This window comes from Seriola lalandi, unplaced genomic scaffold (assembly GCF_002814215.2).
Source record: "Seriola lalandi dorsalis isolate HSWRI2012SDOR001 ecotype SW California unplaced genomic scaffold, Sedor1 jcf7180002054616, whole genome shotgun sequence".
NCBI classification, from domain to species: domain Eukaryota; kingdom Metazoa; phylum Chordata; class Actinopteri; order Carangiformes; family Carangidae; genus Seriola; species Seriola lalandi.
In genome coordinates, this window is record NW_019525169.1 from 657,654 (window position 1) to 683,957 (window position 26,304).

Sequence of the window (26,304 nt, forward strand, 5' to 3'; positions counted from 1 at the left end):
ACACACACACACACACACACACACACACACACACACACCACCTCTGACATCCTGGCCCTAATGTAATCAACCTGAGAAGGGGTAATTGCCCTCATCCAAAACTGACAGCTTCCCTGACATCCCTGCTTCCTCTGCCGGTTGTAAATGCCAGTGGGTGCGGACCACAGATAACTGCCTGCCTGCCGCTCTTCGCCGTTATTTATATTACTGCTTACAGCGCGGAAACACATAAAGACACAGTTTTCCTCTCAATCAGGTAGGTGTGTAAACAAGCGCTCGGAATGCAACGCTGATCTCGACAAGATGTGTAAAATGTTATGATATCAAATAAAAAGGAAAAGAGCTGTTACCTTTTGATTCATTGTGAGGTGGAACATTGTCATAGAAATTGAATAGAAAAAAATGGGATTAAAAATCTGTTCTCTTCTGTGAAGTGTTTTTTAGGTTTGTGCACGTGTACCTGACTTTTGGCACCATGAGGCGATGCTGCACCATAAGTGTGTGGCAGATGGATGCCATCATAGTGAAAACCTCCTCGCTGGCTGAATCCCTCCACACCAGGTTCAGCAGAGCGTTGGTCTGATGCTTGGTGTCCAGCTTGTGGACACACTCCTCCGTGATCAGCTGAACAGATATCCGACTGTCGTCCTGAGAGAGAAGGAAACGCACGTCGGTTTGAAAAGCTGGAATGATGACAGGAATTTGCCAAGCTGCACTCACACATCAGCAAGAACGTGGAACGGAGTAAAGACATTAGGACAGATCAGATTTTAGTTTATCATAGGGATGTGGTTAACCAGTATTTATTCCCTATTTTCCATTTTATTTGGGGTTATTTATAATTTCTCACTCTTTTAATGAAGACATGATGTTGCCCTTGGTCAAATATGCCAATAGGTCAATAAGTTACTCTGACACAGTAGTCATGACAAAATAATCACAAAATGATCTCATCCTGTTTGGCTTTTCATGACAGAAATCGTACTGAAAACTGGTTCGATTTATGCTCCTTCTGTTATGTTTGTAATCTTGCAAGTTATGCTTTTGAAGGCTAATCCTGATGCAGCTGGAGGACATCACGTGACAAAGGGATGCACATCTCCCCTGATACAGATTCGGACATCTAAACTCAGGGTATCTGCTGTTAAGAAAGTACCAACTAAGGTTATTTTCAAAAATACAAGTGGAGACATTTATATACCATCCTTATTTCAGGCCTGCGTATATTCTAGTCGATAACCAATCTGCTTAACATCATGATCAATCCAAACCAGTTCGCATTATGGATATATATATATATATATATATATATATATATATATATATATATGTATATATATAAGTAGTACCTATGCGTCCAAGTAAATGGAACTTACCTGCATGGGTGGTGGATGGATGCCAGCACCATCCTCATCCTCTGAGTCGCTGCTCACCTCAGGCCTGGTGCTGCTCTCCGACACCGGCAGCAGAGGCAGCAGCGTCTGCAGAGCCCGAAGGTAAAGCAAGAGACCCTCCTCTGATAGTGAGCCTGCCAACACACAGCCATCTTCACATCTTCATTACTGTACATACTATCATATCCTCATCTCTATAAATCAGTCTCCCTACGAGTTTATTTACAGACACTCCTATATACGATACGGGGAGCGCACAGTGCAAACACTGGCAACCTACCTAAGCAGTTCTCCCCTGCAGAGAGGACAAAGTAAAACAGCCATGGTGCCTGGCTCTGTGCCGCTGAGGAGGAGCCGATGGTGGCCTGGAGGGAGCTCAGGAAGGCCTCGAACGGGAATGAGAGATGTGGGTCCGACAGTGCCGGGATAAAGAAGTGAAAGATCTGCTCAGTAAATGGTGCTGAGATGAACTCCTCTGTAAAGGCTGCAAATACAAACTGCCTGAAAGACGACAGACAAGCAAAGATTAGACATTAGACAAGTTAACACACTAGACAAATATATATTAAAAAATGCTGTATGTTCATACAGAAATTATCCGAGAGGGTGGGTTGCTCTAAGATCAACCTGCTCTTTCTGCTTCATGAGTCCTTCAATATTGTCTCTCCAAACAGAGCTGCTTTGTGTGGCTCAGTCACACACATCTGGTGGGTCGAGTCAGATAATTAACTGTTGGAGTCAGTGTGTACACAAGTTTCTCTCACTCCCGCCTTGCTTTTCTTCAAAGAAGAAAAGGAGTCTTCTTGTCGTTTGTTATGAAGAATGTCTCAAACTGAGGGCAAACAGCCTGATATTCTGCACTCTGGCGAGCGAGCGAGTCCGGAGGCCTTTTATGGCTTGTTGTAAATTGATCTCTGAGGCAATTACTGCTTCACCACTGACTAAGAGGGGACAAAAAACTGCTGTGGTTTGTCTGATCAGTTCAATGGATGATTTCAAAAGAATTCACTGGGGACAAACAATTTCCCTTCCTGCAAACGTAGCAGCAATTTGGGAGGTCTAAAGACATCAGTAACTTTAAGGTAAATGCATCAGCAGATCTATGACATTGCAGACTATGAACATATAGTAGACAGACTTATTTGTGATACTCTATTCTATTCATTGTCAATATGGGAGATTCGCCCCCTGCAGAAGGTCACATAAGTTAGCAGTGCAGCACTGCACAAGGAACGAAGCAACAGTCAGTTGCTCATGGACACTTCAGTGGAAAGTGCAGCACCTGTCACAGTTTTTGCTGCCAGTCCAGTTTACGTTTCAGATCCTTTTAAGACCCCACTCCATAAATAATTAAAATATATGGAGATATCAAAAACAAATGTAGCTGAATTATTTTGGAATCCACAATGTCATATGCTTGTCATGTTCTTGTAACACCTCTTAATAAGTGTCAAAGAGCAGTGAAATATGTTTTTGGTGGAGAACTCAATAAGCTTGACCTATGGATGAATACTGGGAAGATTCTAAAACTACCAGACTGTATATTTTCTCTACAGACCAACATACCTTGTCTCTGAGCTTGAGCAGAGGAAATAAAAAATAGATAAAAGAGATGTATCATAAAGTGGCAAATCAAATCAATTTTGGCTGTTCAAATTAAAGTTGGCAGGTCATTGTTGGAGTGAAATTTTTCTCACTGCCAAGCAGCAAGCTCCATCAACTACTCGTGTAAAGGCCCCAATCTTAAATGGTCACTTGACCCTAATACTAATACTGTACCTTGCGCCTGTTGTGCAGGAGGAGTAGGTAAAGTGCAGGGGTTTGAGGATGTGCTCCAACAGTGTGCTTGCCAGAGGGATAGAGGGAGCGTCGCTGTACTCCAGACTGGAAGGGAGCCTGTGGTTCACAAGAATGTACAGCGACCTGTAGTATCCTGAATAGAACACACAAATGAAAATAAGAATGTTACGAATCAAGATGGCTATTAAACACCTACCACATACACACAACATAAGTCACGTAAATATAATAAAAGTGACAAATGTTCCTCTTTGCAGTAATAAGCACAGACTTGGTTTCCTCAGCATTGCACCAAATGTAACTCCCCTTTAAAAACAATGTCAGCTAAAGTCTTCAGTATACTGAGAAGGAACAGGACAAGCAAGGATAAACTGCATCAATGACTGAAAACAGCACCCCCTGAGGCTTCATATTTTTAGCTGTGAAAGTAGTCCAGGCCAGTTTGATATTCCTGGTTAATCAGGCTTCAAGATCTCTGTCTGCAAATGATGTAGTGCTTAAAATTAAACAAGATGCTTTGTGTTGACGAGTATGAATCACCTTAAACAATGCTTGTGGGAAAATGTAAATACTAGGAGATGTACTTGACCTGTGCACAGCACTGTATATACTCAGGTGCCAGTCGGAGCAGGAACTGCCCATGTACAGATAAAAGTATTCAAACACTTCAGAGCAAATGCTGACTGACAGACATTCAAGGTATGTATATATATATATATATATATATATACCTTGGGGTGTATATATATATATATATACACCCCTTATAGGCCTTAAAAAGTTTATTTGTGTCTGTCTGGCAATAAACAGTGAAATAAGATAAACGTCTGCTGGAACATTGCATCTTCCACAAGAATGACAGCAAGCTCGGCTATAAAATATGCACATTCTTAGACATAGCCGAGGCAGATTTATCAGAGCAACAACAGGTATGTAATATCAGTGCTTCTTACAGTGAATCCCCCTGGTTACATACCTTTCTGTACCATATAGTGCAAAATCTGCTCGAGTAATGAAGCTACATAGTTAGCATCTGGAATAACAGGGAGATAGGTTCTCTCTGAAGAAAAGATTTCTAGCATCCGCATGGGAACTGCCACATTTAAACTGTCATCCTTGCAGTTCTGCAGGAGTCTAGGAGACAAAAAGAGGCATAAGTGAGATAGTGAACAAATTTCTTCAAATGTCTAACATGTCTTTGTGGATCTACCAGCTAAAAATATCTATTAATCACTTTTTTTTTTTAGTACTGTACCTGCAGCAGAAGCCTAAGATCCTCTTGATCTGAAACATACATGTCTGCTTCTGTGGGCCCACCAACAGCTTCACAAACTGACTGTTGTGTTTCACCAGGTTCTGGCACAACCATATCTTTATAAACACACAAACAGAAACAATTTGTAAGATATACATTTAGGCCTCTTGCTATAATTGCATTCGTGAAACAATCAATTAACGAGAAATCAAACACATTGAATTCTCACCAATCTATGTGCATCCACACTCTGTCTGTAAAAAAAAATGAGTTGTCGTGATAAGAGGCAGAGACTAGGACCGTCCAGGACATGCTGAGCCCCCCTCGCCTGCGTCTGGCTGACACACTCATCAAACCTGGCCCTCTGGGTGGCATACTGGAAGCAAAAGTTCAAAGGTGAAATATTGCAAATATTTTGTTTGAGCAGACTTGTTTAAACAGTAGCAAAAACACTACAAATGTACAGTCAAATGAAATGTGTGTACAACTTTCCTGGTTGGACTATTAGGTCAACATGTTATTACCACACAGCAAAATAAACAGAAACATACATAGGTTCAATCTGTGATTATGAAACACGACAAAGTCTGTCACTTTATCTGTTGAGCCAAGATATTCTCAGTTATTCAGATGTGTTGCCATTTATTGACTTTGTTGATACACAGTAAATGGTTAGGGTCGTGTCATGAGCATGAGTAGTGTTGACTATCTGTGCTCTAATAAGTGAACCAAAAGGGAAAAACCAGCTGCGGGAGCAAAACAAACAACTTTTTATTGATAAGACCATCTAGCGATAGGATCACACCAGCTGCAATACACTCATCATGTTGCATTCTGACCCATGACTCATGGGTTGGACCACATCCATCTTCAAACCCACACACACCTGTATAGATTTGTGACTATATCTGGCATGATTGTGACGCTATCACGGTGACAGTTTTTGTCCACGGGCATTTAAACACCTGCCAAAGTACTCAAAACCACCTCTGTGGAAGTTCCTGCTACAATAGGTGTCTCTAGGAGCACATTGTGACAAACACACACATTCAGACTCATAAGGTGAAAACAATACCAGTCACACACTTTCTGATTTGATATTTAAGCAACATGTCTTACAATGTGCAGATATAAAGTTAAAAACAAGTCCAAATTCAGATTTCTGAAGCTACACACACTAACCCGTTAACTGCAACTGGAGGCTAAGTCACCAAAAATACCGTGTCTGCAAGACCATGAGACGGACAGCACCGTTCACAAGCCACCGTCATGTTACACGGTTTTATGTGTGAGTGCTGACAAACAACGTCACTGGAAGTTATCAAGTGCTCACATCACAACTGTTACAATGGCTCACAAGCCAATCCCCCTTATGTTACATATCTACACTACTTACACTTGATTATGAAAGTGATACACAAAGTCTTAAAGGAGGTCCGTATAGTATGCGGACTTACCTGTCGTTTCAAGTCCTGGTAGCCACGTATGTAGGACTGAATGATAATAGCATTCTTCAGGCGTCTTCTTTCATCCTAAGAAGTAAAAGAATACACCTTAAACCTTATGAAACCACAGCACTTAAATATTATTAAGCATTTACGCTTCTGGGCTGCATGCATTTTCACTTGAAGTGTGCAAAGCTGTATAAGTAGTGCAACTTAATTGCGGAATCATCTCTTTAGAGAAACTATGGTTCCTTCAAATAAGCACACAAAACAGACACATGTAGTGACACTAAGACTTGTTTTATGAGCAGTTTGTCCGCAAAGCACCGCACAAACTTAGTTACCTCTCTTTTTCTTCTTTCTTCTTGAGTGCGGTGCAGCAGAGATGCTTTCTCCTCCTGAAAAACAACAACAGAGAACCTTTGGTGAGACACTTTGATACATACTGTATGAACTATGCTAAGCACAGATACGTGAGAAATAAAGATTTTAATTTGGCAAGTTTCACTCCATCGCCCCTGTGAAAGGTCAAATGACACTAACCTTTTTACTTGCTCCTCCAAGTGATACCTTGGGTCTTGTCTTGAAATCACCCTCAAAGCTAAACATTGTTAGATTTTTCCCATTGACTGATTAAGAGGTCGCCACGAATTTCTGAAAGAGAAAGTGAAACAAAAATAAACTCAAAATCTCCATCCAATATCCAGTGGTAGAGCACACAATAAAACCAGTGACAACATGAAACAAAAATGACCTGATGACTCGTGACTTTACACTAACTTATAAACAATTAACTTCGGCTAATATATTATCCAAACATACTACGTTGCTACGTTTTCTCTTTATAATTTATGTGGCCAATAAAACAGGCACGAACCTCAATTTGGACTAATGCTGAACGACCAAACACAAGGTTAACCTAAGCGATTTATCCGGCTGACAGCTTCAGTTTGGTTGCAACAATAGTTAGCTAGCCGGTTAACTTAGCTAGCTAATGACTCAGCAGCTGTCAGGCACTAAACAATGCTGTTAACGTTATCTGACAACAAGCAACAACGGAGACAGCAAATTACACAACATTTATTGGTGACAAGTCCCAGCACTGATTTGCACATGTGTAAGTAGCATGATTTTGTTGACGTTAGCACTGCAGCTAGCTAGCTAGCACAGCAGCTAAGCACTCAGACAGGCTAACTTTACGGGGGGTGTCTTCCTATCCGCATGTCCCTTTTGACATCGCTCATATTACAGGACACTCGTCCGAGAATCATAAATCAACAACCTATGAATCGTTTACCTTTGACTTTTGAATTAAGGAGTGAAACAGACACAATAACTGTGAGAAGGCAGTTAGGGTTAATCCAAACGTCAAGTCTTCTTTTCCTCCTCTCTCTAGAAATCAACACATAACAGGGAACAGCCAGATGAACTGCATCCGGTTCCTGCAAAGCAAGGCACCTGATTGGATAGAGTTCATGTCCATAACGTTTCGAACCCACCTCTCAACCAGAGCCACTGATATGCTTTTGTGACTAGTGTGTGTGTGTGTGTGTGTGTGTGTGTGTGTGTGTGTGTGTGTGTGTGTGTGTGTGTGTGTGTGTAAATTTACAGATAAAAGATCAACTTTTGTTTGTTTGTCTATTTATTTACACTGTACTCATAATTACATACACCAGAGCGGTGGTAGGAAAATAGTGGTCATCCAACAAAAATATGTGGTACCTTGATAAAACATAGATATGATATGAATATGTAAATATGAATTCAAATACAAGGCTTCTGTAAATTCCCAGAAATGTGACTTGTAACGCAAGATATCAATTTATTTATTTATTTAGCTTGATTTTGCAACATAAAGCATGTATATTCAGATTTATACGTTTCTTTTCGACGGATGAATCTGCTGCTCATAAGCTGCTCGCTAATAGGAAGACATAAATGCAGTACAGCAAAAGTTTTAGACACTAAAAGTAACATCAGGATGCTTTCAAAAATAAAGCTTTTAATAGTTTTAATCAATATTTGGCATGACTATGTTTTGCCTTTGAAACAGCACCAGCTCTCCTCAGTACACTTGCATACACTTTTTGAAGGCAGGTAGGTTGTTCCAAGCATCTCAGAACCACGGCTCTTTAGGCTGCCTCAATTGCTTCGGCCTCTTCATGTAATCCCAGTCTGACTCTGATGTTGAGATCAGGGCTCTGTGGGGACCACACCATCTGTTGCAGGACTCCCTAAGGTAGCTCTTTATGGCTCTGGCTTTATGTTTGGGGTCATTGTCATGCAGCAGAATAAATTTGGGACTGATCAGAGTCTGCCCTAATGGTATTGTGAGATGGATATGACTCTAAACAATTAACATGCTGAAAGCCTTTGCACAGCACTGTATGTCCTTAACTACAATCCTTAAAAAAGCACTTTCATAAGAGAAATAAAACATTAAAAACATACAGGCCTGTGTTTCCACTGCATCTATTGGCCCCATATTAATCAATGCTGAAAAAAACCAACAGTCCAACAATCAACATATGCCCAAAAACACTTTTGCTGCTCATGCATCTCCTTAAAGTTGTAAGGTCACAGGCAAAGGCATTGGAAATGAATAGATGGACTGTTTATTAGTGAGTGTTTTTTGGAAGAGTTTATTTTGTGGTGTATTTCATTATCATTGGAGGTACCCACGTCTTACCCCGGTGACACAGTAAGCTAAATAATCTTTTACTGCCCCAAGAAACTGTTTCATAGAACCCTCTGTACACCGCTGAAAAAAGCAGGAAATAAATACATAAATAAAAGGAAATTAAATTATAATCACATTCACTTACATGTTGGCTTAAAAACTGAGGCTGAGACTTCATCGTTGACCATGTAAACAACCACATCTAAATACTTCATTGTGTGTTTATGTTACTAAATAAACTTAAGTGAACAGAAATATCTCAAGATATTTACATCCCCTTGATGTCTGGAGAAACTTGGTTCTGGACTAGAGTTGTAATTGCAGACATACTACTTTTAATCTGAAAAACTTCAATGTTACATATGGGGAATCATTCGGGTATTTATCCCCATGAGGCCATTCAAATACAGCCAGAAATAGCAATTCCCCAATGCCCAATGGTGAGACTAAATTCTCTCCACAAAGTCCCATGCAGAGAAAACTGCAATTCTGTTTTGCAGAATTTTACCCCAACGCTTTTGCTGTGGGTTTTGATGTTACTGTTGCTGTAGGTGTTCATTTTAGTATTAATATCAGTGGTCCTCTACTGTATTACTAGTGTTAGCAAAGGTAAAGGGAGAGGCACAAAAATGTCTGGAGTAAAATTGAGTTATACATATAGATTATAAATGCACATTTACTTTGAATTATTGTGGTATTGGCATTGTGTTGAAGTTTGTATTTGTCCATGTTTTGAAGCTGATTTAGGTTTTAGCATTTAAATCCCTTTAGTATAATTAGGATATTTCAAATTTTCAATTTCTGGAAACTTTCCTTTCAGTTTCAGACAGCAGCACAGTACTGCAGCTGCTCTTGTGTTGACATCTTACTGAACATCAGTGTCATCTTTATTGATGAACTGAGTTGCAATGGAATGATCATGATCACATTCCTAAATTACCTGCGGTGTACCTCATGGCTCATTCTTTGGACAAATTATATTCTACAACATTCATAACTGGAGGGAATATCTCCTGCCAGTTTTTTCTTTCAGTCCGAGTTAACAGAAAGCGTATAAGAGTTTACAGTCAGGAGATAGTTAAGTTAACACTTGGTAACTGTTTTACCAACATTATGGTTACAATGCCTTCTTATAACATCACTATGTTATAATATGATGATATTGCTGGTGTGATAGTAATTTGTTATATTAAGTTTTTTTTTTACTGATATGTTCATGTACATTTGTTCTGAAAAGCATCACATAAATATCTTACACATAAAGTTGATAATAAGTATAATGAGTGTGATGGTTATACAGGAGAGGAGGTCTAATGCAAAACTCAGATCTTCAAAGATTTAATTCCAGCTGTGGTTACAGAAGACTACATTAAATCATCTTTGTCAGTTTTGATACATATACAAGCTATTAGGTTTATATGTATAATAAAATGGAATCCAATAAAATATCCCTACAAGAAAGCCTATTAAAAATAATTCTTTATATGTCATATACAAAACTACTACTATGAAACAATGCATCTCTGACAGAGTCAGCAAGAAATGAGAAATATAAGCCTCACACTCCATCTTTCCCACCCGTCCATCTAACACAGCATCATAAGTGAGAGTTTTCTTGTTGTAATGAGCAGAGAGCAAAAACCTCCCAAGTCTGACCACTTATGAAAACAGCACACAGTAGCTATGTAGTCATTTTTTTAAATTTATGAGTTAGTCCATAAATATCAGTGTTACTGACTTTTTCCATTTTGGAACCAGCTTCAGAATCAAAAATAAACTCGGTCAGTAATGCCAGCTAAGTGGCATTTATAGGGACTTAAAAAGTTGGATTTCTGTTGCCAATAAAATGTGAATATAATAGAAGTCAACCAATAGATTTGTGCCTTTAAAGAAATTTGAAAGAAAGGAAGTTTATATTTAAATATACATAATACAGTTAAACATTCTAACCTGGAACCTCTTGTATCATATTTTATGATGATTTTACTTTCTAATTTTTAGTTTACTTACTTACTATGTTTATTATTATTATTACCATTATCACTATCATTATCATTATTATTATTATTATCATCTTTTTTTTTTTACATTTCCAATAGTAAGTAGCTATAATGATAAAATTATTATTTCGTATTCATATTTTGTGGCCAGGTATAAGTTTTTACTTATGCGTATTCTCCCTCTAATTATTTTTTTTATTTATACTGCACCCTTTTTACATTTTGTCAACAAGCTGATGACTTATTTCATCGGGCTTTTTATTGGCTGAACGGATAAAGCCTTTAAAAGCATGAGCACGAAGCTCAGGCAAATGGTTTCATCAATAAGATCTGATCGGGCCTATATATAATACTGTGGGCTTACCATGCTGAAGGGGACGCAGGTAGCCTCTCCATTCAAAGTGTATTGATAACACGTCTGAGACAAATTAACCAGTGATATTGAATTTCATACAGAGTTTGAGATCTGTCACTTTCTTAGCTCTAATTGTCTCATAGTGATATTGACATTGATATTAATTATTTTTTTGACATAAATCAGGCAGCGTGGGTAAAAATCAGACAGAAAAAAAAATGATTATGAGCCACAAATGTTTTTAAAAGCAGTTTCACACATTTCATGGAGGCGACCAAGTTTAAGCGAACGTGGCATATTTGTTGCATTAAAAGAGACAGGTGCAGGTCCCTTTAAATCGCCTTTTCATGATGAACACATTTACCGAACGTAATTAATATATAAACTATCATGATTTGTCACTTTGATTTGTATTTTAGTTAATTGTGAAAGTAATTACGGAGCAAATTAACAGCTTTCAGGAAAGACCAGGGTTTTAGGGTCCGGTTCCATCTTGGGCGCCTTATTAATTTTCTCTCCCCTAGATGTGATGAAAAGGAGCGATAAATCTGGGTGATCGGTGAAGGGCCAATACTAAATGGCTCCATATTTCACCGCTGCTTTAATAGAAATATTCATGCGGGCCCCTTAATGAAATTAAACCTGAGGTCCACGAGACAAGCCGCAGCTCGGGCGTGTGGCGATCAAGAGTCCGGCTGCTATTATAATAATAATAATGATCATGCAGATGGCTGATAAAAGGCGTTTAATTGATGAGAAAACTACAAAATAAGACTTCCGTTTTGGCGACTCTGTTCTGTTCAATGTCCAGAGGTGAGGATGTTTATTTAGCCCTTCCCATAGGCTATCATAATAATTTTAAAACAGCTGCCACACTCCTTTTCATGGGCTCTCAAGTGTGTCTAAACTGGATATTATATATTATTACAATACAGAGCAAAGGTTAAACAATAATCAGAAGTAGCCTACATTTGTGTAAAAGAAAATGGTCATTTCAGGATTAAAAGACTGGACATCCCATCATGCATCATTGGACCATTTCCCCACAAAAATAAGTTTGGATATTTGGCGGCTGAAGCACATTAAGTGAATTAACTCCCTCTGTCTCCCTCTCTTTGTCTTTCTATTTTTTTTCCCATGCAGGTCCACATCCCACCCACATCAATCTCCCCGTTATCATTCTGTAATTGGTCATGATCATCAAGGTTCACAATTAAATGGCGATCCTTTACTTGAAAACTACCCGGTGACTTGTTGATTTCCCCCGAGCAAATAAACGTCCCAGGAGCGCGGTTGGCTGATGAATTGACAAAAACTAATCAGCTTTATTGGTAGACAGGTTAAGGGCAACGGGGTGTCAATAATTCTCATTTTGACCTCCTCTTCCATTAACTTTAAGTGGCTTATTAGACCGAAGTCACCAGGAGCCGCGGGCCTATTACATCTCTCTCCTCATCACACTTCAAGGGTTTCAATTACATTTTTTTTTTTTTTTGCTGCTCGTTGCTCACAGATTGTGTCTCAATCTAACTTATTTTGACAGTGAAAAACCCGTGGTGAGAATTCTGATTTAATTAGAATAACACCAACAATATTTTCACTATTACATGAGGAAAAACCTCAGGCTGTTTAAAGGGAAAAAAATCTATCTTCATTGTACAAAAATTCATGAGAAAAAGTCTCAGAAACAAAAGCTGGTTTGCTGACAACATCATGTTAGAAGCAGTGAGGGTGTAACCCCATTCATTTGGTTATATACAGCTCCATTATAACATGTCAGCTGTGCGCGCCTGTCACCAGAAGGAAGGCTTTTACTTAAATTTCCCTGTTGGCCTCTCAGGGTGCCACCGCTCAAGAAGATAATTTTTACACACGGTGACTTTCTTTTTTTTTTTTTTTTTTTTAACAGCTCACATATATTTATTCAATTCGCAATCTAAATTCAATAAGTGAAGATGGCATCTAGACAATAACCTTTACCCACCACCTTACATGCTGGCACTGAAACTTCTGTTTTGCACTTGGAACAAATGCTCATATCCACCGTGTCCAGCGTTGTCCTTTAATATTTTACACATCTGTGTGAATGTTTTGAAATTTTTAAAGTTTGAGAAAATATTGCTAAAACCATGTCCTATCCTCAGATGAACCATGAGGCACCCAGAAACACAAACAAGATAGATCGCTTCTGTGTGGTGGGAAAAAAAAGTGGCGTAAAATTAATTGTATTTTCATTTAGAAAAATAAATATTTTAAAGATAAATTTAACGAGACATAATTTTATATGATTAATAATGTGGAGTGTTTGTGTTCATGAAAATGCTAGGCTACTACACCTGCTCCAGTGACCTTGGTCAAGTTGGTGATATGTGTATATAGCCTACAGTAAGGCAGTCTCCAGAAATGTGCAGCACACTTACTCCTGTAAAAACGAATCAATTCCTCCTTTTTGATTGGTCAGTTTGGAAACTTTTACTCGACAAACCCTCTGTCAATGAACTGCATGTTAGTGTATACAGCGAAAAAATAACATCCAGTTATAGCAGATGAAAGAGCTGAAGTTTTTTTGCTAACTTTTGTGTCATTTTCCTACAATAGTGATATTTTATGAAAGCAGTAACGCAGCCAGCACCGTGCTTTACAGTGATTAGAGCAGAGAGGCGTTGTTGGGTCCGACACAAAGCTTGGGACAGCCCCCTGCCAGACTGCTGCACCAATCGCCTCCATCTGACAGGGATTAAGTGTGACACGGAGCTCCTCTCTCACACTCCGGACCACATCATAACTTTTGAGAGGTGGGAAAACGGCACTGACTTCTCCTTCGTTTAACAGCAGAACAGGCGAAAAGGACGTGCACCGGGGGCCCAATGGAGAAATCCAAAAACTTTCGCATTGATGCGCTTTTAGCAGTCGATACACCCAAGGTGCAGACCTCCCCGCTTGCGCTTGTGACTTCCCTGTCCTCCTCCTCTTCCTCCTCCTCCATCCCGTCGTCTGGAAGTGTGGCAGCCCCGGAGTTGACCACCAGCGCCGAGTCTTTACGCGCAGAGACGCCGTCTCCGCCGAGGATTTCCACCTGCGGCTTGATTCCTAAACCGGGTTTCCTCAACAGTCCGCACAGCATGGTTGGATTACATCCGCAGAGCACCGCAGGGATCCCCGCACAGGCTCTCTACGGTCATCCCATGTATACCTACTCCGCTGCTGCCCTCGCAGGCCAACACCCTGCCCTGTCCTACTCCTATCCACACGGCTCCCATCACCACCACGCCAGTGATCCAATCAAACTGACAGCCAGCACCTTCCAGCTGGACCACTGGCTCCGGGTCTCCACAGCCGGGATGATGCTGCCAAAAATGTCTGACTTTAATTGTGAGTAGCTCTTTTATTAGGCTACAGAATATTCTGGCAATTTTCTGTCCTTATTTTCTTTCATCTAAATCAATCTAAATATACTAGCCTACTATACAGCCAATCTATTATGTATGTAGACCCAGGATGATCTAAAATATTTGATGGTAACCAAAAAAAGTCTAGTCTAGTCTATAAGTATCGTGATTATGCTAATAAATATGCCCCTGAAAATGATTCAGGCCTAAATGATGCTGCTTTACCTCAGACTCGCATATTATCTTTAAAAAATAAAGTGAGTTTTGGAGATTTCTGGTGCACCATTTCTCTCAGATATTAAGATGGTTTGAATGAAAAAGCCTGTCACGGATTGATGTTTTTTCTGAGAGGAACTAAAATTGACAGATAATGGACAGTGGGAAAGTAGCAGAGGAGTGTGAAACCCACAGTCGACATGCTGTTTGCTCACCAGATACTGCCTTTTTGTTTCTGCTCGTTTTAACAGATTTGTTCAAAATGGAGTGGCAAATAGCTTCTCTATGGACATATTCATATGTGGACGACCTTGTTGCTTAAACAGGGAGCTCAGAGATGTGGGGAATTAGATTATTAGATTATTATAATAGCAGAGAGCTGGCATTAGTGCTCTGATTTTGAAGAGTCCTTCAGTTTCCCTTGCAACATAAACGTTTCTGAATATAATATCGTCATTATCTTTATTAGCGATTATTGTCACAAACTGGCTGCTGACTGTGGATGTTATTGCTTGTCAGGAATTGCAGTAAAACCCTTTGACGTGCATGAGATTGATGTTGTTTTCTTCTTGCAGCTCAGGCGCAGTCCAACTTGCTTGGCAAGTGCAGAAGACCCAGAACTGCATTCACAAGTCAGCAGCTGCTGGAGCTGGAGCATCAGTTCAAACTGAATAAGTATCTGTCACGACCGAAGCGCTTTGAAGTGGCCACGTCCCTCATGCTGACAGAAACACAGGTAAATGATATCTGCACCCACAGTGTTTATACTAAACCGATTTTGCTCTTAAAGTTACATTTAGTAAGAAAAATGCCCAGCGTGTATATTGTATATGTATATATATTTACTTGTTTTTTTTAAATATTAAAAATGTATATAAAAATAAATGAGAAATTATTGTGAAATCTAATTTTTCATCTCACTTGTTTCTGAAAATTTCCATCACATGACTGGTATCTAAATTGCAATGGAAAATGGCAGTTCAGTCTTTCCATCTGTGCCATGCTTTTACTTAATTCAAGGAATTTTTTGAAAAGCTCAGGACTAGAACATTTTAGACATGTTTTCAGTGAAGGACAATTGAAACACCCAAGAGGTCAATGTCAGGTGGACCGGTGACCTTTACGCAGTCTTTACGCACAGTTACGCACAGTTGTCTTTCTTCTTTTTATGTTATTTTTTGTATTTTGGGGGCATTTTATGCCTATATCTGAAAATACAGAGGGGATAAGTCACGAAAGGAGACAGATTTAAAATGTAGTGTAACAAAGTCCCCCCGCCTGAGAAGAACCGGGGATGCTGCTGTCACAGTAGCCACTGTGTCATAGGGCGCACTCTCCTCTTTGACAGCCCATAGATGCTTAAATCCACTCAACTAAATGTTTTTTTTATTTTATTTTATTTCTTACATTTGTCCAGGTCAAAATCTGGTTCCAGAACAGACGGATGAAGTGGAAGAGAAGTAAGAAGGCCAAAGAGCAGGCCGCCCAGGAGGCCGAGAAGCAAAAAGGCAACAAGAGCGGCCAGGAGAAATCTGACGGACTCGAACAGTCGGATTATCACAGCAAGACAGACTCAAAAAATGGCAGAATAAGAGACTTCAGGGACAGTGACGACGATGAAGGCGATAATTTCCTGTACAACTCGTCAGACTGCTCCTCAGACGACGAGAGGAATCACACCAGTGACATAAGTCCGCAGCCTTGAAGCGGATGATCTCCATTTATAATGACTGTGGGGGAATTTCGCTATAAAATGCAGTTGCATGTAATCCAACCTCTAATCACCTACATGGAATAAATGAGCTTTTTTTTTTTTTGTTATGAAAAGAATAAAATTTAGGTCAAGAATAAATGACCCTCATGTCATAGTCTACTAAACACGCAATAAAAACAGGATATTTAAGTTTAATGATACACACACTGTAGGAACACCCTTCAGCACTCGGCTATAGCATCCACTGTGACATTGCATGGTTTATATGCAAAACGCTGTAAACTGGCTCAGGACTTTGCAATCTCTCCCTGCGATGATGGTTAGTTTTCTCAGCAATAGTCTTTCAATAATATCCAGCACACACAGTCAATAATCCGCTGTCACTTGTCTTATTTTGTTCTTTGTGGTGTTATACTTCCGTAGTCTGTCATATCACGCTGGAAAAAAAAATATGTATGTTTATTTTTCTATACTGTATTTATAAAATGGTCATACCAGTGCATGCTAAATTATCGTTTAGCGTCTCTCTTGGTGCAAACAATGTGAAATAAAAATGTTTTTATATAAAACTCAGTTGGTATTATGGCGCAAATCTTTTTTTTTTTTTTTTTTTTTCTTGAAATCTAGTCCCTTGATTTACGACGTAGCTACTCGCAGATTTTCAGCCTGGACGCGAATACAGGCTTGTGTTTTTCCCCTTGCTCTGACAGGTGGGGTCATGGGAATTACTGTTAATAGCGCTGTCGGATCTGTGCAAACGTGCAGCGAGAGCAAACAGCAAGTAGGCAGGCAGACGCAGGAAACATTTCACACCACACTAGCAATGGGCTCGTATTAATAAACCTTTTAAACGGCCTGTTAAGCGACAGCTGCGGGCACTATTTTCAGGGCTGGAGACATTTCAAACTCATTTACAACTCCAAATATCTTTAATTTTTTTTGTTTTTTTGTTATACAGAGCGATTCAAATGTTACTATACCAAATTAGGGCCTAAGCCACCCTTGTCAAAATATGAACATAGACTGTCACATTTTATTTTGAAGGGTATTTGTTGTTGGGCAACCAGTAAAATTGGACACAAGATGAAAGATAGTCCTGAGCTGACCATGAGATACATATGTCCTCCCTCTGATTATAAGTGCAAATAACTAATAATGACAAACTATTAACATAAAACATCTATAAGTTGTTCTCATGATTTTGGGCTGGGCTCTGCATTTTACAAGCATGCTCAAATGCAAACCAAACATCCCATCCACATCACTTTCCTACAACACAAAGCATTTATTTATTTGGTGCACCTTATCCGCTGCTATATTGACATACAATACGATTTTTTTTTCCAGCCTAGTCCTTTATTTTGTAATCTTATGTCTACCAATGTGACTGAGCTACTGGGACAATTTAATAACTCACCTGTGCATCAGTTACTTTCCAGAAAACACGGCCACAGAATGGTCTCACTCGTTATCATTGTTCCTGCCGTCATCAGCGTTAAACTATAGCAGGGGTTGACTGATTATGGGCCATTTGTGAAAGGATTACTGAGGGATCTGCTGGTTATCTTCTGCTGTTTGCTTTTAGCTTTAGCAGACTAAAATCAAAGTTCAGCTGAGGGTCAAGCCCAACCAGAGTGCACCAGGTAAAGCTGATGGCAACTCTCTGGCTCACGGCTGCAGACAATGGCCAGTGTATGGACTGCACAGTGAGCCTACTGATCCCACTATCTTCATTTTCTGACTGACAATTTCTCCCAGTATTCTCCAGTTCTCACTGAAAACACCACCAGCGCATGTGTGTCCTTGTGTTGTTGTGTTGTGCTCTTTGTCGTCAAAACACTGAATGATACCCATTATTAAAACACCTCTGTACTCCCTTCGACATGAGCTTACTTTGTGGTTTGTGTACGCGAGTGGAGGACATTTCCTCTGGGTGACCTTGGTGGCCCATTCCTGACCTCAGCCCATGCTCCAGCCTTGGATTTATACAGGCCGCACCAATGGAGCTAATTAATGGGAGCAAGTATCAAATGTAACAGAACGACTCTGCTATGCTAACCACGCAGGGAGATACTGGTGTCAGCGAGCAAACAGAAAAGGCTAGACTAAAGGCCCCGGGTCATTTCATCAGGGCGTGTAAACAGTGAATGAACGACATCACAAGTCCCTCTATTCTCACTGCTCTTGTTTATGTCACACTCACAGCAGCCGAGTGGAAATATCAACGGGAAACGATGAAAAGATGCAAAATATTCACTAATCAGTTGTGTTTAAGGCTGAAAAAGAGGGTATTATAATGTGCTTTATTTTGTGTAACAGTGTAAATAGATTCAGTAAAGCCAGGAAGAATGAATCCAGGTGTGTGAACCTTGTGATATTAACTCTTGCTGTACACTGCCTCCACGAGGGCAGTCTCAGAAAGAAAAAGACTAAAAACATTAAAGCCTAAAAAGAGAAATTAGAGCAGTTTTAAGAGAAATAAGTCAAAGCTTTGGGCAAAATGTCTGATTTATTGAGACTGTTTATGCTCCAGCGCGTGCATGTAGAATAAATCTGGAATGGTAAATTACTTTCTGATATTTCATCCCCGTTTCTTTAACAAATATAGAAGCACCATTATGGACAATGTATCTTGGAGTTAAAATATCTAATGCATTGCTATCAAATTACCATTAAACATAAGCTAAATCTGCAGTAATTTAAAGCACAATATTAAATCTGTTTGAAAGCGTCTTTGTGACCCTCCATATTAAAAAACCTTCACAGAAAAATTATGTACAAGGATTCCCTAAATGAAAAACATTGATTTAATATCCATTTTTTTTTCTTCTTCTTTAAAGTAAACGGAAGGTTTCTGTTCTTTGTATTAAGAGGTATTTCACTCCAACTTGCCTTCTTCTGTTGCACATTTCTGTTTGAAAGCACGTCTGTTGTTTTACAGTTTGAGCTTGGCCTCTTTGGCCTCCATGGCTTCGGTGGCGACCTGGGCGCGCTCTGACAGCGTCGCTGCTTGCTCAGCTGGTCCCTGTGACTGGGCATTCTTCAGCAAGAAGTGGCTGATGAAAAGCTTCAAGCCCTCCCGCAGCATTCCTAGCTTGGGAATTCCTGAAATCCTGGCGGACGGGAAAACAATGAGGGACATTGATTTTCAGACGTTCACGTAGTTCCAAGCGGTAAAGAGGTGAGGTTTTACAAGATGTGGGCTGGTAGAGGTTAACATTGCTGAACAGTTAAAATAGACTCTTTAGCTTTGCTAGCACTGTGGCTCTGTGGGAGGCAATTTTAGTCTCCATCATTTTCACTGAAATATATCAACTATTGGATGGAGTGCCATGAAATTTCTTACAAACATTCACAGTCCCCAGATGATGAATCCAAATGCCTTTGTTCATCCCCTGAGCTCTTCTCTGGTGTTTGTGGGTTTTTGTTAAGGTCTCCACACATTCTACGTAGAGCCTCACAGAGCTGCTTGCATGGTTGTTGAGTAGACTCTTAATTATGTTTTTCTGTCTTATTTTGCATTAATGTACATGTTTAAATCTCCAAACCTCTAAGAACTAAGTGAATTCACAATGAAACTTACCTTCCAAATATGTCGGCTAGGTCCTCCGGCTCGGTTTCTTTTAGTAGTTTAGTCAACACCTGACGCAAGAACCGCACTGTGGGCTTATCTAGTTCCCCAAACTCTATTACCTACATAGAAAAACACATATGTGACTATAATTAATATGATTAAAGATTTAATTCACTTAATAACATCAAATATATGACTATAATAGCGTGAAAGCTTAAGCCTACACGTCTCTTACTTTAAGGATGGAGAGTGGGAGGCACTTTCCCTGAAGGAAGCGGGTGACCAGCTGAACCAGATTGTTAAAGGTGCTGCTGGGAAGGTTGGACAGCTCCCTGAACTTGTCCCATAGGCTGAACTGGAAAGTCATCTAGGAAAAAAACAGGACATCAAATTAAAAGACTGTATGATTGCACGGAATGACTCTGAGCACACAGATCATTCCCAAAAACAGTAATAGACATCAGGGACCTTCTCCCCTGCACTGGTGATCTTCTCATCCTGATCCAGTTTACATGTGAAAAGCAAACATTCCCACCAGCCCCTTTTTTTAAGCTCTTTGATGAGGACAATGGTCATCAGTTTCTGATATGGACCCGTGGTCTACATGGCAGCAAAGTAGGAAGTGTGGTCTCGCCCCCATTGTTTGCCATCACAGTTCGAGTCAAATAATATTAGAGGTGAGAGGTGTGAGAGACTCCCACACTGCAGAGGTGAACTGCAGGCCACAGGCAGGTCACACACAGTTTAAGAGACTGGGTGGTCACACACACACACACACACACACACACACACACACACACACACACCTACCGGGTGATTCAATCTTATTGTGTGCAAGTGTCACTCATCTAACTTTAAAACACAAATCCACAACTTCTGTTCATGATCTGCATTAGATTAGAGAGCAAATACAGAGTGAACTATGACTTTTAAAAAGGAGCAGTCAACATTTACATTTATGTAGCAAATAAAAAAAAAAAAAAAATGGATTTAAAATAATGAGATCTACAAAGAAAAAGCAAATAAGCTTCATAACTCGTAACCTTTCATTAGATTTAATAACTAAAGAAACATTTATAAGTGAAATTAATATGTGTGTATGTCTTTAATATAAACAGATGTGATTGAAATGTTTTTCAATTATGATTTAATTGTTGCCTTCAGAGACATCCAATAATGCAGACTGAAATGTTTTAAAAAGAATATATAAGCATATGTACTATTTTATATTTATTTTCTTTACTGCTTTGAACGTAACAATATAATGTGTTTACTTATCTCAATACTTGTCGAGGGAAACTGTTCATTGCATGAACTAATCTGATTGTGTTTGTGGTCGTAGTTCATTAAGCTGTTGTGTAATGGGGGTACGTTTATTTCATAATGTAAAGAACAGGAGATTTACAGCAGGTTCTGTTGATTCACAAGCTTGTATGTGAATGAAGTGAGAGTACTTTAGCGTCCTACTCCATTTTCTTAAGGTTTAGCTGGAGTACCTGGAAGCGGCGGTCGTGGGAGCAGAATTTCTCTCCCAGTACAGCGTAGAAGGCATTAAAGGTTTTCTCCTGCAGACAGCAGTCCATCAGAACATGCACGATCTCTCTCTCCTGCTTATCCTTCAGTCCCATCCTTCACACAGAACAAACGAAAGGCTTTCAAACACCAACCTTTCAGCTGTGTCAGGTGAAAATGAAAAAGTTGCTACAATACATTTCTTTCTTTCTATTTTTCGCTAAAACCAGCATAACATAGAGACAAATGCATGAGCTACAACAAACCTCAGCAGTTTCTCAAACGCATCCAGGTAATCTTCACTGGTCATAACAACACAGAAGATGTTTGTTCTTACTTCAGTGTTCATCCGCTGTTTCCTGGCCAGCTCTAAGACTTTGGCACTAAACTGAGACAAGTAAAACAGTGACAGCAGTGAAGTGAGACATTTTGCTAAGGCCGAACACACAGTTCCATAATGTGTGAGTTTTTGTTACTGATTCTAAAACAATACTTTTTTGGATACCTTGCTTTGAAAAATAGGAAAATGTTTTTCTATAACATTTAATTCAAGTTGAATTTAATACAAGACAAGACACACCTCTCAGTGTGTCAAAACAAGTACAAGAGTTTAATAAAAGTATAAATAAAATATTCTAAACATAGCGAATTTTTGATGTAAATGAGGAATTGTCTGAACAAGGAGTAAGTAAACAAGATTATTAAGCTGACCAAGGAAACTCTGCTACTGACACATCTTGGCTGGCACCATAAAAAGTATTGAGGTTTTCATACCGGGTCTTAATACTGACCAATCTAAAGCACGAAGATATACTTTAGCCTACTGATTGTACTGACAATGAAAAACGTAATTCATTTGTGGGTAATAATGATTATTTGATGTTAAGTGAGTAAATATTTTATTTTAAATAGTTTCCAATTTTAAATCAATTTCACGTGTGGAAAATAATTTTGTTTTGCAGATAAGAAATGAATAAAATGTGAAATCGAATGATTTAAATAAATGCTGCACACTGCTACAACCCTGGCATGTTCTGCAGTTCTAGTACTCTACCTTTCCTTCAGCAGCGTTCTGTTTTGTGGTTGTGTTCCCTGGTTCGCTTATCATGGGCGCTCCACTCCACGAGGAGCCGACGATCCACCAGCGGCCGACTTGCTCTGCGGCCAGGAGATTGTCCAGAGAGACCCTCAGTTTCACGTCACTGCCTGATGCACTGTGCTGGATCTGAGTTACACACATTCACCAGCAATCAGTCTCAAGTGCACTTAGTAGAAAAACATCAGTTTTAAAAAAAAATGTGAGGAGGACACCTGCAATCCTGAGGCATGGTCAGGCTGAAGGCATTAGCAACACTCTGGACTCTGATTCAGTAAAGGTGGTACTATGGAGCCACCTGGTGGTACAGGCGGAAGCTATTATATATAGAAATAATAATAGCATGAAAAATAAACTTAGTCCCTGTGAGGTATACATTTGAAATCTAAATATATTTCCACTAATGTATCCAAATAAGGTCATGTTGTGAAAATCACTCACCAGAGTCCTCTGCAACTTCCTCAGTCTCTCCCCAGGCTCTGGATCATAGCCTGGGATCTTCCGCATATCATTGTTCTTCAAAGCCAGCATGGTTTCCAACATGAAACGCACCTGAGGACAAGTTAACACATGATTTAATATAAGGTAAGACAACACTACAACGCTATAGTCAATAAATTTTTGTTATTTAACATGTCTGCAAAAATGAAAGATAATTAAAAGTAAAAGGTGATCGTCTTTACTTGAGTTACTCATTCCTTACCCTGGTTTGATCGTGAAACTTCGCCCCCAAATCGCTGGCCTTGCGTTGGGCTTCAGAGATGAGCTCCTTCAAAGCCAGAGCATCGTCCTTCCTCAGGGCGAAGCCGACATTTCTCAGCACAAACAGAATTAATTCAATGTCTTTTTCTGTAAACGCTCCCACTAAAAGTTTCAGGATGTCGAAGATGAGGAGGGAGTGCACCACCTGAAAGTTATAGAGGTGAGCAACAATGGCCACCAGGTTGTCGCACTCTTTGCTTTCACTTGGGTTCTTGTACAAGTCGTCAAACTTTCGCACAACTGTCTCAAGAAAATTGGCCCCCACCTGGAAAAATAATGAGATAAAGACATTTCACACTCATTGTACTGTTCGATATAGGAATGTTAAGATCTTGATGATGACATGTAATGAATATGAGTGTTGCTGGGTTTTTTGCTTATAAACTCAAAAGCAAGTACTGAAGAGGCCGTCTTTACCTCCAACCCGACGGCGTGATGGAGGACGCTGACCAGCAGGACGTGCTCCATCAGCAGTCTGTCGGGCATCAGGGACGGGGTGACGCAGGCCGCTAGTAGCACCTCGGTCAGGGTGTCATTCATGTCCTTCCTGCTGCAACTCATGTACAGCTCCTCCAGCTGACCACTAATGGACGCCATGTTGGGCTCACTCAGCCTGAAGAAGTTGGTGAATTATGCGGGAATTATTCCTTTTAAAAGAACTTCACTGGTAATTCAAACAGAACAGATCTGAGATCTGGATCTGTGGTCAGCGGTTATTCTGAATACAACACTGACCAACAAGAGTCCATTTCCATCCACATCTATTAATATTTGAAGTAAGTTCTCTTCCCAACTCTATGGAAAGATGTTTGTGCCTTCTTATTAGTTGCAGGACAGTCTCCTCAAAATTTTGGTTGCATCTCCACAGTGCCGAATAATAGTCCATTACTTGATTAACAGAATATTCATTGCCAACTATTTCAACAATCAAATAATCTTTCAAGATTTTTATCAAGCAAAAAATTGTCAAACATTTGTAGGTTCCAGGTTCTCAAATGTAAGGACTTGCTTTGTTTCTGTTTCATATCACTGTAAACTGAATATCTATGAGCTTTGGATTGGATCTGTCACTTAGTTTATATGTATTCTTTAGTAACTAACCCTAATAAAAGTATTGAAATATGCTTTATAGTATCAGATCATTTCTGATTTCCAGAGTTCATCCACATTTATTGATGGGTTATTTCAAATTTATATATGTTTGGGGATATATATTTCTTGGTCTAGTATGTTTTTATTTTTTTCCAAACATTTAATGTACTGTTAACTGAATTTTTTTTCTTGGAGAAAAGAGCTCAGAGTAAATCATTAGGCTGATGATTTTCAAATCCATATTGTTAGTCATATGATCAATGTAGAGCATTTTAGCTACATTGTGATAAAATTCCAAATTTGGGAGGTTAAGACCTCACATTAACCTTGTGGGTGATGCAATAATTTTCTCCTTAATCTGTGAGCTTTATTAGACCAAATAAAGGAAGAAAGAAGCCAGCAGGGTGGTATTTTCATATACAGTGGGGCCCAGAAGTGTATGTCTCAAATCCATGATGCATAACCACAAATAAATAAATAAATAAATAAAGTCTTTACAGGAAGAGTTAAGGGTTAAGGGTAAGTTAATCAGCAACTGTTTCTAGCATCCCATGGAAGATCTAATATCGCTGGAAATGGTTTAAAATGTAGCGTTGTGATAACACTGTTACCTGTTCACCAGGCCTTTCACATTCCTCTTCAGTTTTTGAAGCTCAGCTTTGCGTTTGTCATCTCCAATGTTACGCAAGTGAGGCGGCACATACTTCCCAGCTGTAGAGGAGACCTAGACGATGGAAGATGTAAACTAAGGTTAGATCCATTATATGGTGTACAAGATGTCTCTGCCAGGACAGAAATGAAACATGTTTGAAGTTTGTGAACTTACAGTTTCTGACTTGGATTCTGATGTCTTTGTTTCAGGAGTGTCTTCTTCTTCATCCGTTTCCCCTTCATTTCCATCACTCTCATCCATCTCCTCTTGGTCATCCTCCTTTTCCTCCTCCTCATCAACCATTTCATCATCATCCTCATCTTCATCCTCGTCCTCATTTTCATCATCAAATGAAGCCATATCTTCATCGCTGCCTTCACTTAACGATTTATCTCCAGGTTCCTCATCCTCCTCTGACAACTGCGACTCAGTCTCGTCAAGCTTTTCAAAGTTCTCTTTGGCCATGTCCATGTCGTCATCATCATCATACACACCTACAGCTGATGAGCCAGAGTCAAGCATGCCGAGGATGTAATCAAGTCCATCAGCCACAAAGGACTGTGGGAGACTTTTTTTGTTTTTCCTTTTGTTAAATCCCAGGTAGCGCTCTAGCTTCTTTATTTCTCTGTCCTCTTGTTCATTTGCCTCCATGAGTGCCATTTTTCTTGATTCCTGAAGCTTATTAATTTTCTTACCTTTCTTGGCAGATGATGGCACTTTAGAGTTCACTGATTTTTCTGTGGTGTCACTAGCAGGCAGGTCTGAATGTGTTTTTGAGACTTCTTTCTTTGCCTTCTCCGTTTTCTTCTTCTTCTGCACCTGTGGCCGTTTCTCAGCTGGTATCCCCGAGTTTTCACCCTCACCTGCAGGTAAACTGAGGGTCCTGTTACCCTCATAGTGACTCTTCATTTTGGCTTTTTTCATTTTTCGCTTTTCTTTGCGTAGCTCCTTTCTGCTTTTCTTTTTCACAAAACTCAACCTATGGTCAGGCTCTGCTTCTTCTGTGCCACTTTTGCTTTTAACAAATTCATCCACCGACACCATGTATTTCTGTAATACTACATTTCCCTTCTTCTTTTTGCTGTTTTTTTGCTTCCATTTCCCCTTCATTTCTACAAATTAAACTCGGGATATCGACCGTAAGCTAGATAACATTAGCATCAACCTGCTAGCCTTCTTATTCAAAACACACGGCTGGTCAGTTTGACAGGCTAATGTTATTTGTGGTTTGAAACAACGGAAAGAGGCACCGGATGAAAGTTGTCGCCTATTGAGAGTAGATAGATACCTGCACATGTATATCCATGAGGACAATATTGTTGACTTGACCCACAAACACGCGACCATTTACTTCCAGGGCACGCCGGA

At 39.6% G+C, this 26,304-nt stretch overlaps 3 protein-coding genes across 3 annotated transcripts in view; 1 reads left to right on the forward strand and 2 right to left on the reverse strand.

The window, feature by feature from the left end:
- ube3c (ubiquitin protein ligase E3C) overlaps positions 1-7,319 on the reverse strand; it is a 26,740-nt gene extending 19,421 nt beyond the window's left edge. The window contains exons 1-11 of the mRNA XM_023420073.2: positions 7,192-7,319; positions 6,438-6,548; positions 6,239-6,292; positions 5,907-5,981; positions 4,679-4,825; positions 4,450-4,565; positions 4,171-4,328; positions 3,174-3,327; positions 1,675-1,895; positions 1,377-1,528; positions 461-648 (exon numbers count right to left, since the gene is read on the reverse strand). Coding sequence (XP_023275841.1) covers positions 461-648; positions 1,377-1,528; positions 1,675-1,895; positions 3,174-3,327; positions 4,171-4,328; positions 4,450-4,565; positions 4,679-4,825; positions 5,907-5,981; positions 6,239-6,292; positions 6,438-6,503 — 1,331 coding nt within the window. The 5' untranslated portion in view covers positions 6,504-6,548; positions 7,192-7,319. The remainder of the gene's footprint in view (positions 1-460; positions 649-1,376; positions 1,529-1,674; positions 1,896-3,173; positions 3,328-4,170; positions 4,329-4,449; positions 4,566-4,678; positions 4,826-5,906; positions 5,982-6,238; positions 6,293-6,437; positions 6,549-7,191) is intronic.
- A 6,408-nt stretch (positions 7,320-13,727) lies between these two features.
- Positions 13,728-16,272, forward strand: mnx1 (motor neuron and pancreas homeobox 1). The gene is made up of 3 exons (XM_023420087.2): positions 13,728-14,301; positions 15,110-15,270; positions 15,952-16,272. Exons 1-3 carry the CDS (start codon positions 13,797-13,799, stop codon positions 16,237-16,239), a joined length of 954 nt encoding a protein of 317 aa, XP_023275855.1. The 5' UTR covers positions 13,728-13,796; the 3' UTR covers positions 16,240-16,272.
- A 2,466-nt stretch (positions 16,273-18,738) lies between these two features.
- nom1 (nucleolar protein with MIF4G domain 1) lies at positions 18,739-26,294 on the reverse strand. The gene is made up of 11 exons (XM_023420086.2): positions 25,111-26,294; positions 24,896-25,008; positions 23,610-23,805; positions 23,134-23,457; positions 22,872-22,982; positions 22,389-22,559; positions 21,601-21,722; positions 21,319-21,451; positions 20,058-20,189; positions 19,832-19,941; positions 18,739-19,361 (listed from the first exon to the last, which is right to left on the reverse strand). Exons 1-11 carry the CDS (start codon positions 26,044-26,046, stop codon positions 19,184-19,186), a joined length of 2,526 nt encoding a protein of 841 aa, XP_023275854.1. The 5' UTR covers positions 26,047-26,294; the 3' UTR covers positions 18,739-19,183.
- Positions 26,295-26,304: the final 10 nt, after the last annotated feature.

What these genes read in the sequence shown, in the direction of transcription:
- mnx1 (XM_023420087.2), top strand. Translation starts at nt 13,797, where the DNA reads ATGGAGAAATCCAAAAACTTTCGCATTGATGCGCTTTTAGCAGTCGAT. An exon ending in AAAAATGTCTGACTTTAATT is followed by an intron (nt 14,302 to 15,109) that starts GTGAGTAGCTCT and finishes TTCTTCTTGCAG; the next exon opens with CTCAGGCGCAGTCCAACTTG. An exon ending in TCATGCTGACAGAAACACAG is followed by an intron (nt 15,271 to 15,951) that starts GTAAATGATATC and finishes ACATTTGTCCAG; the next exon opens with GTCAAAATCTGGTTCCAGAA.
- nom1 (XM_023420086.2), bottom strand. Translation starts at nt 26,046, where the DNA reads ATGAAGGGGAAATGGAAGCAAAAAAACAGCAAAAAGAAGAAGGGAAAT. An exon ending in GGAAGTTGCAGAGGACTCTG is followed by an intron (nt 22,560 to 22,871) that starts GTGAGTGATTTT and finishes TGTGTAACTCAG; the next exon opens with ATCCAGCACAGTGCATCAGG. An exon ending in GCGTTTGAGAAACTGCTGAG is followed by an intron (nt 21,452 to 21,600) that starts GTTTGTTGTAGC and finishes TTCTGTGTGAAG; the next exon opens with GATGGGACTGAAGGATAAGC.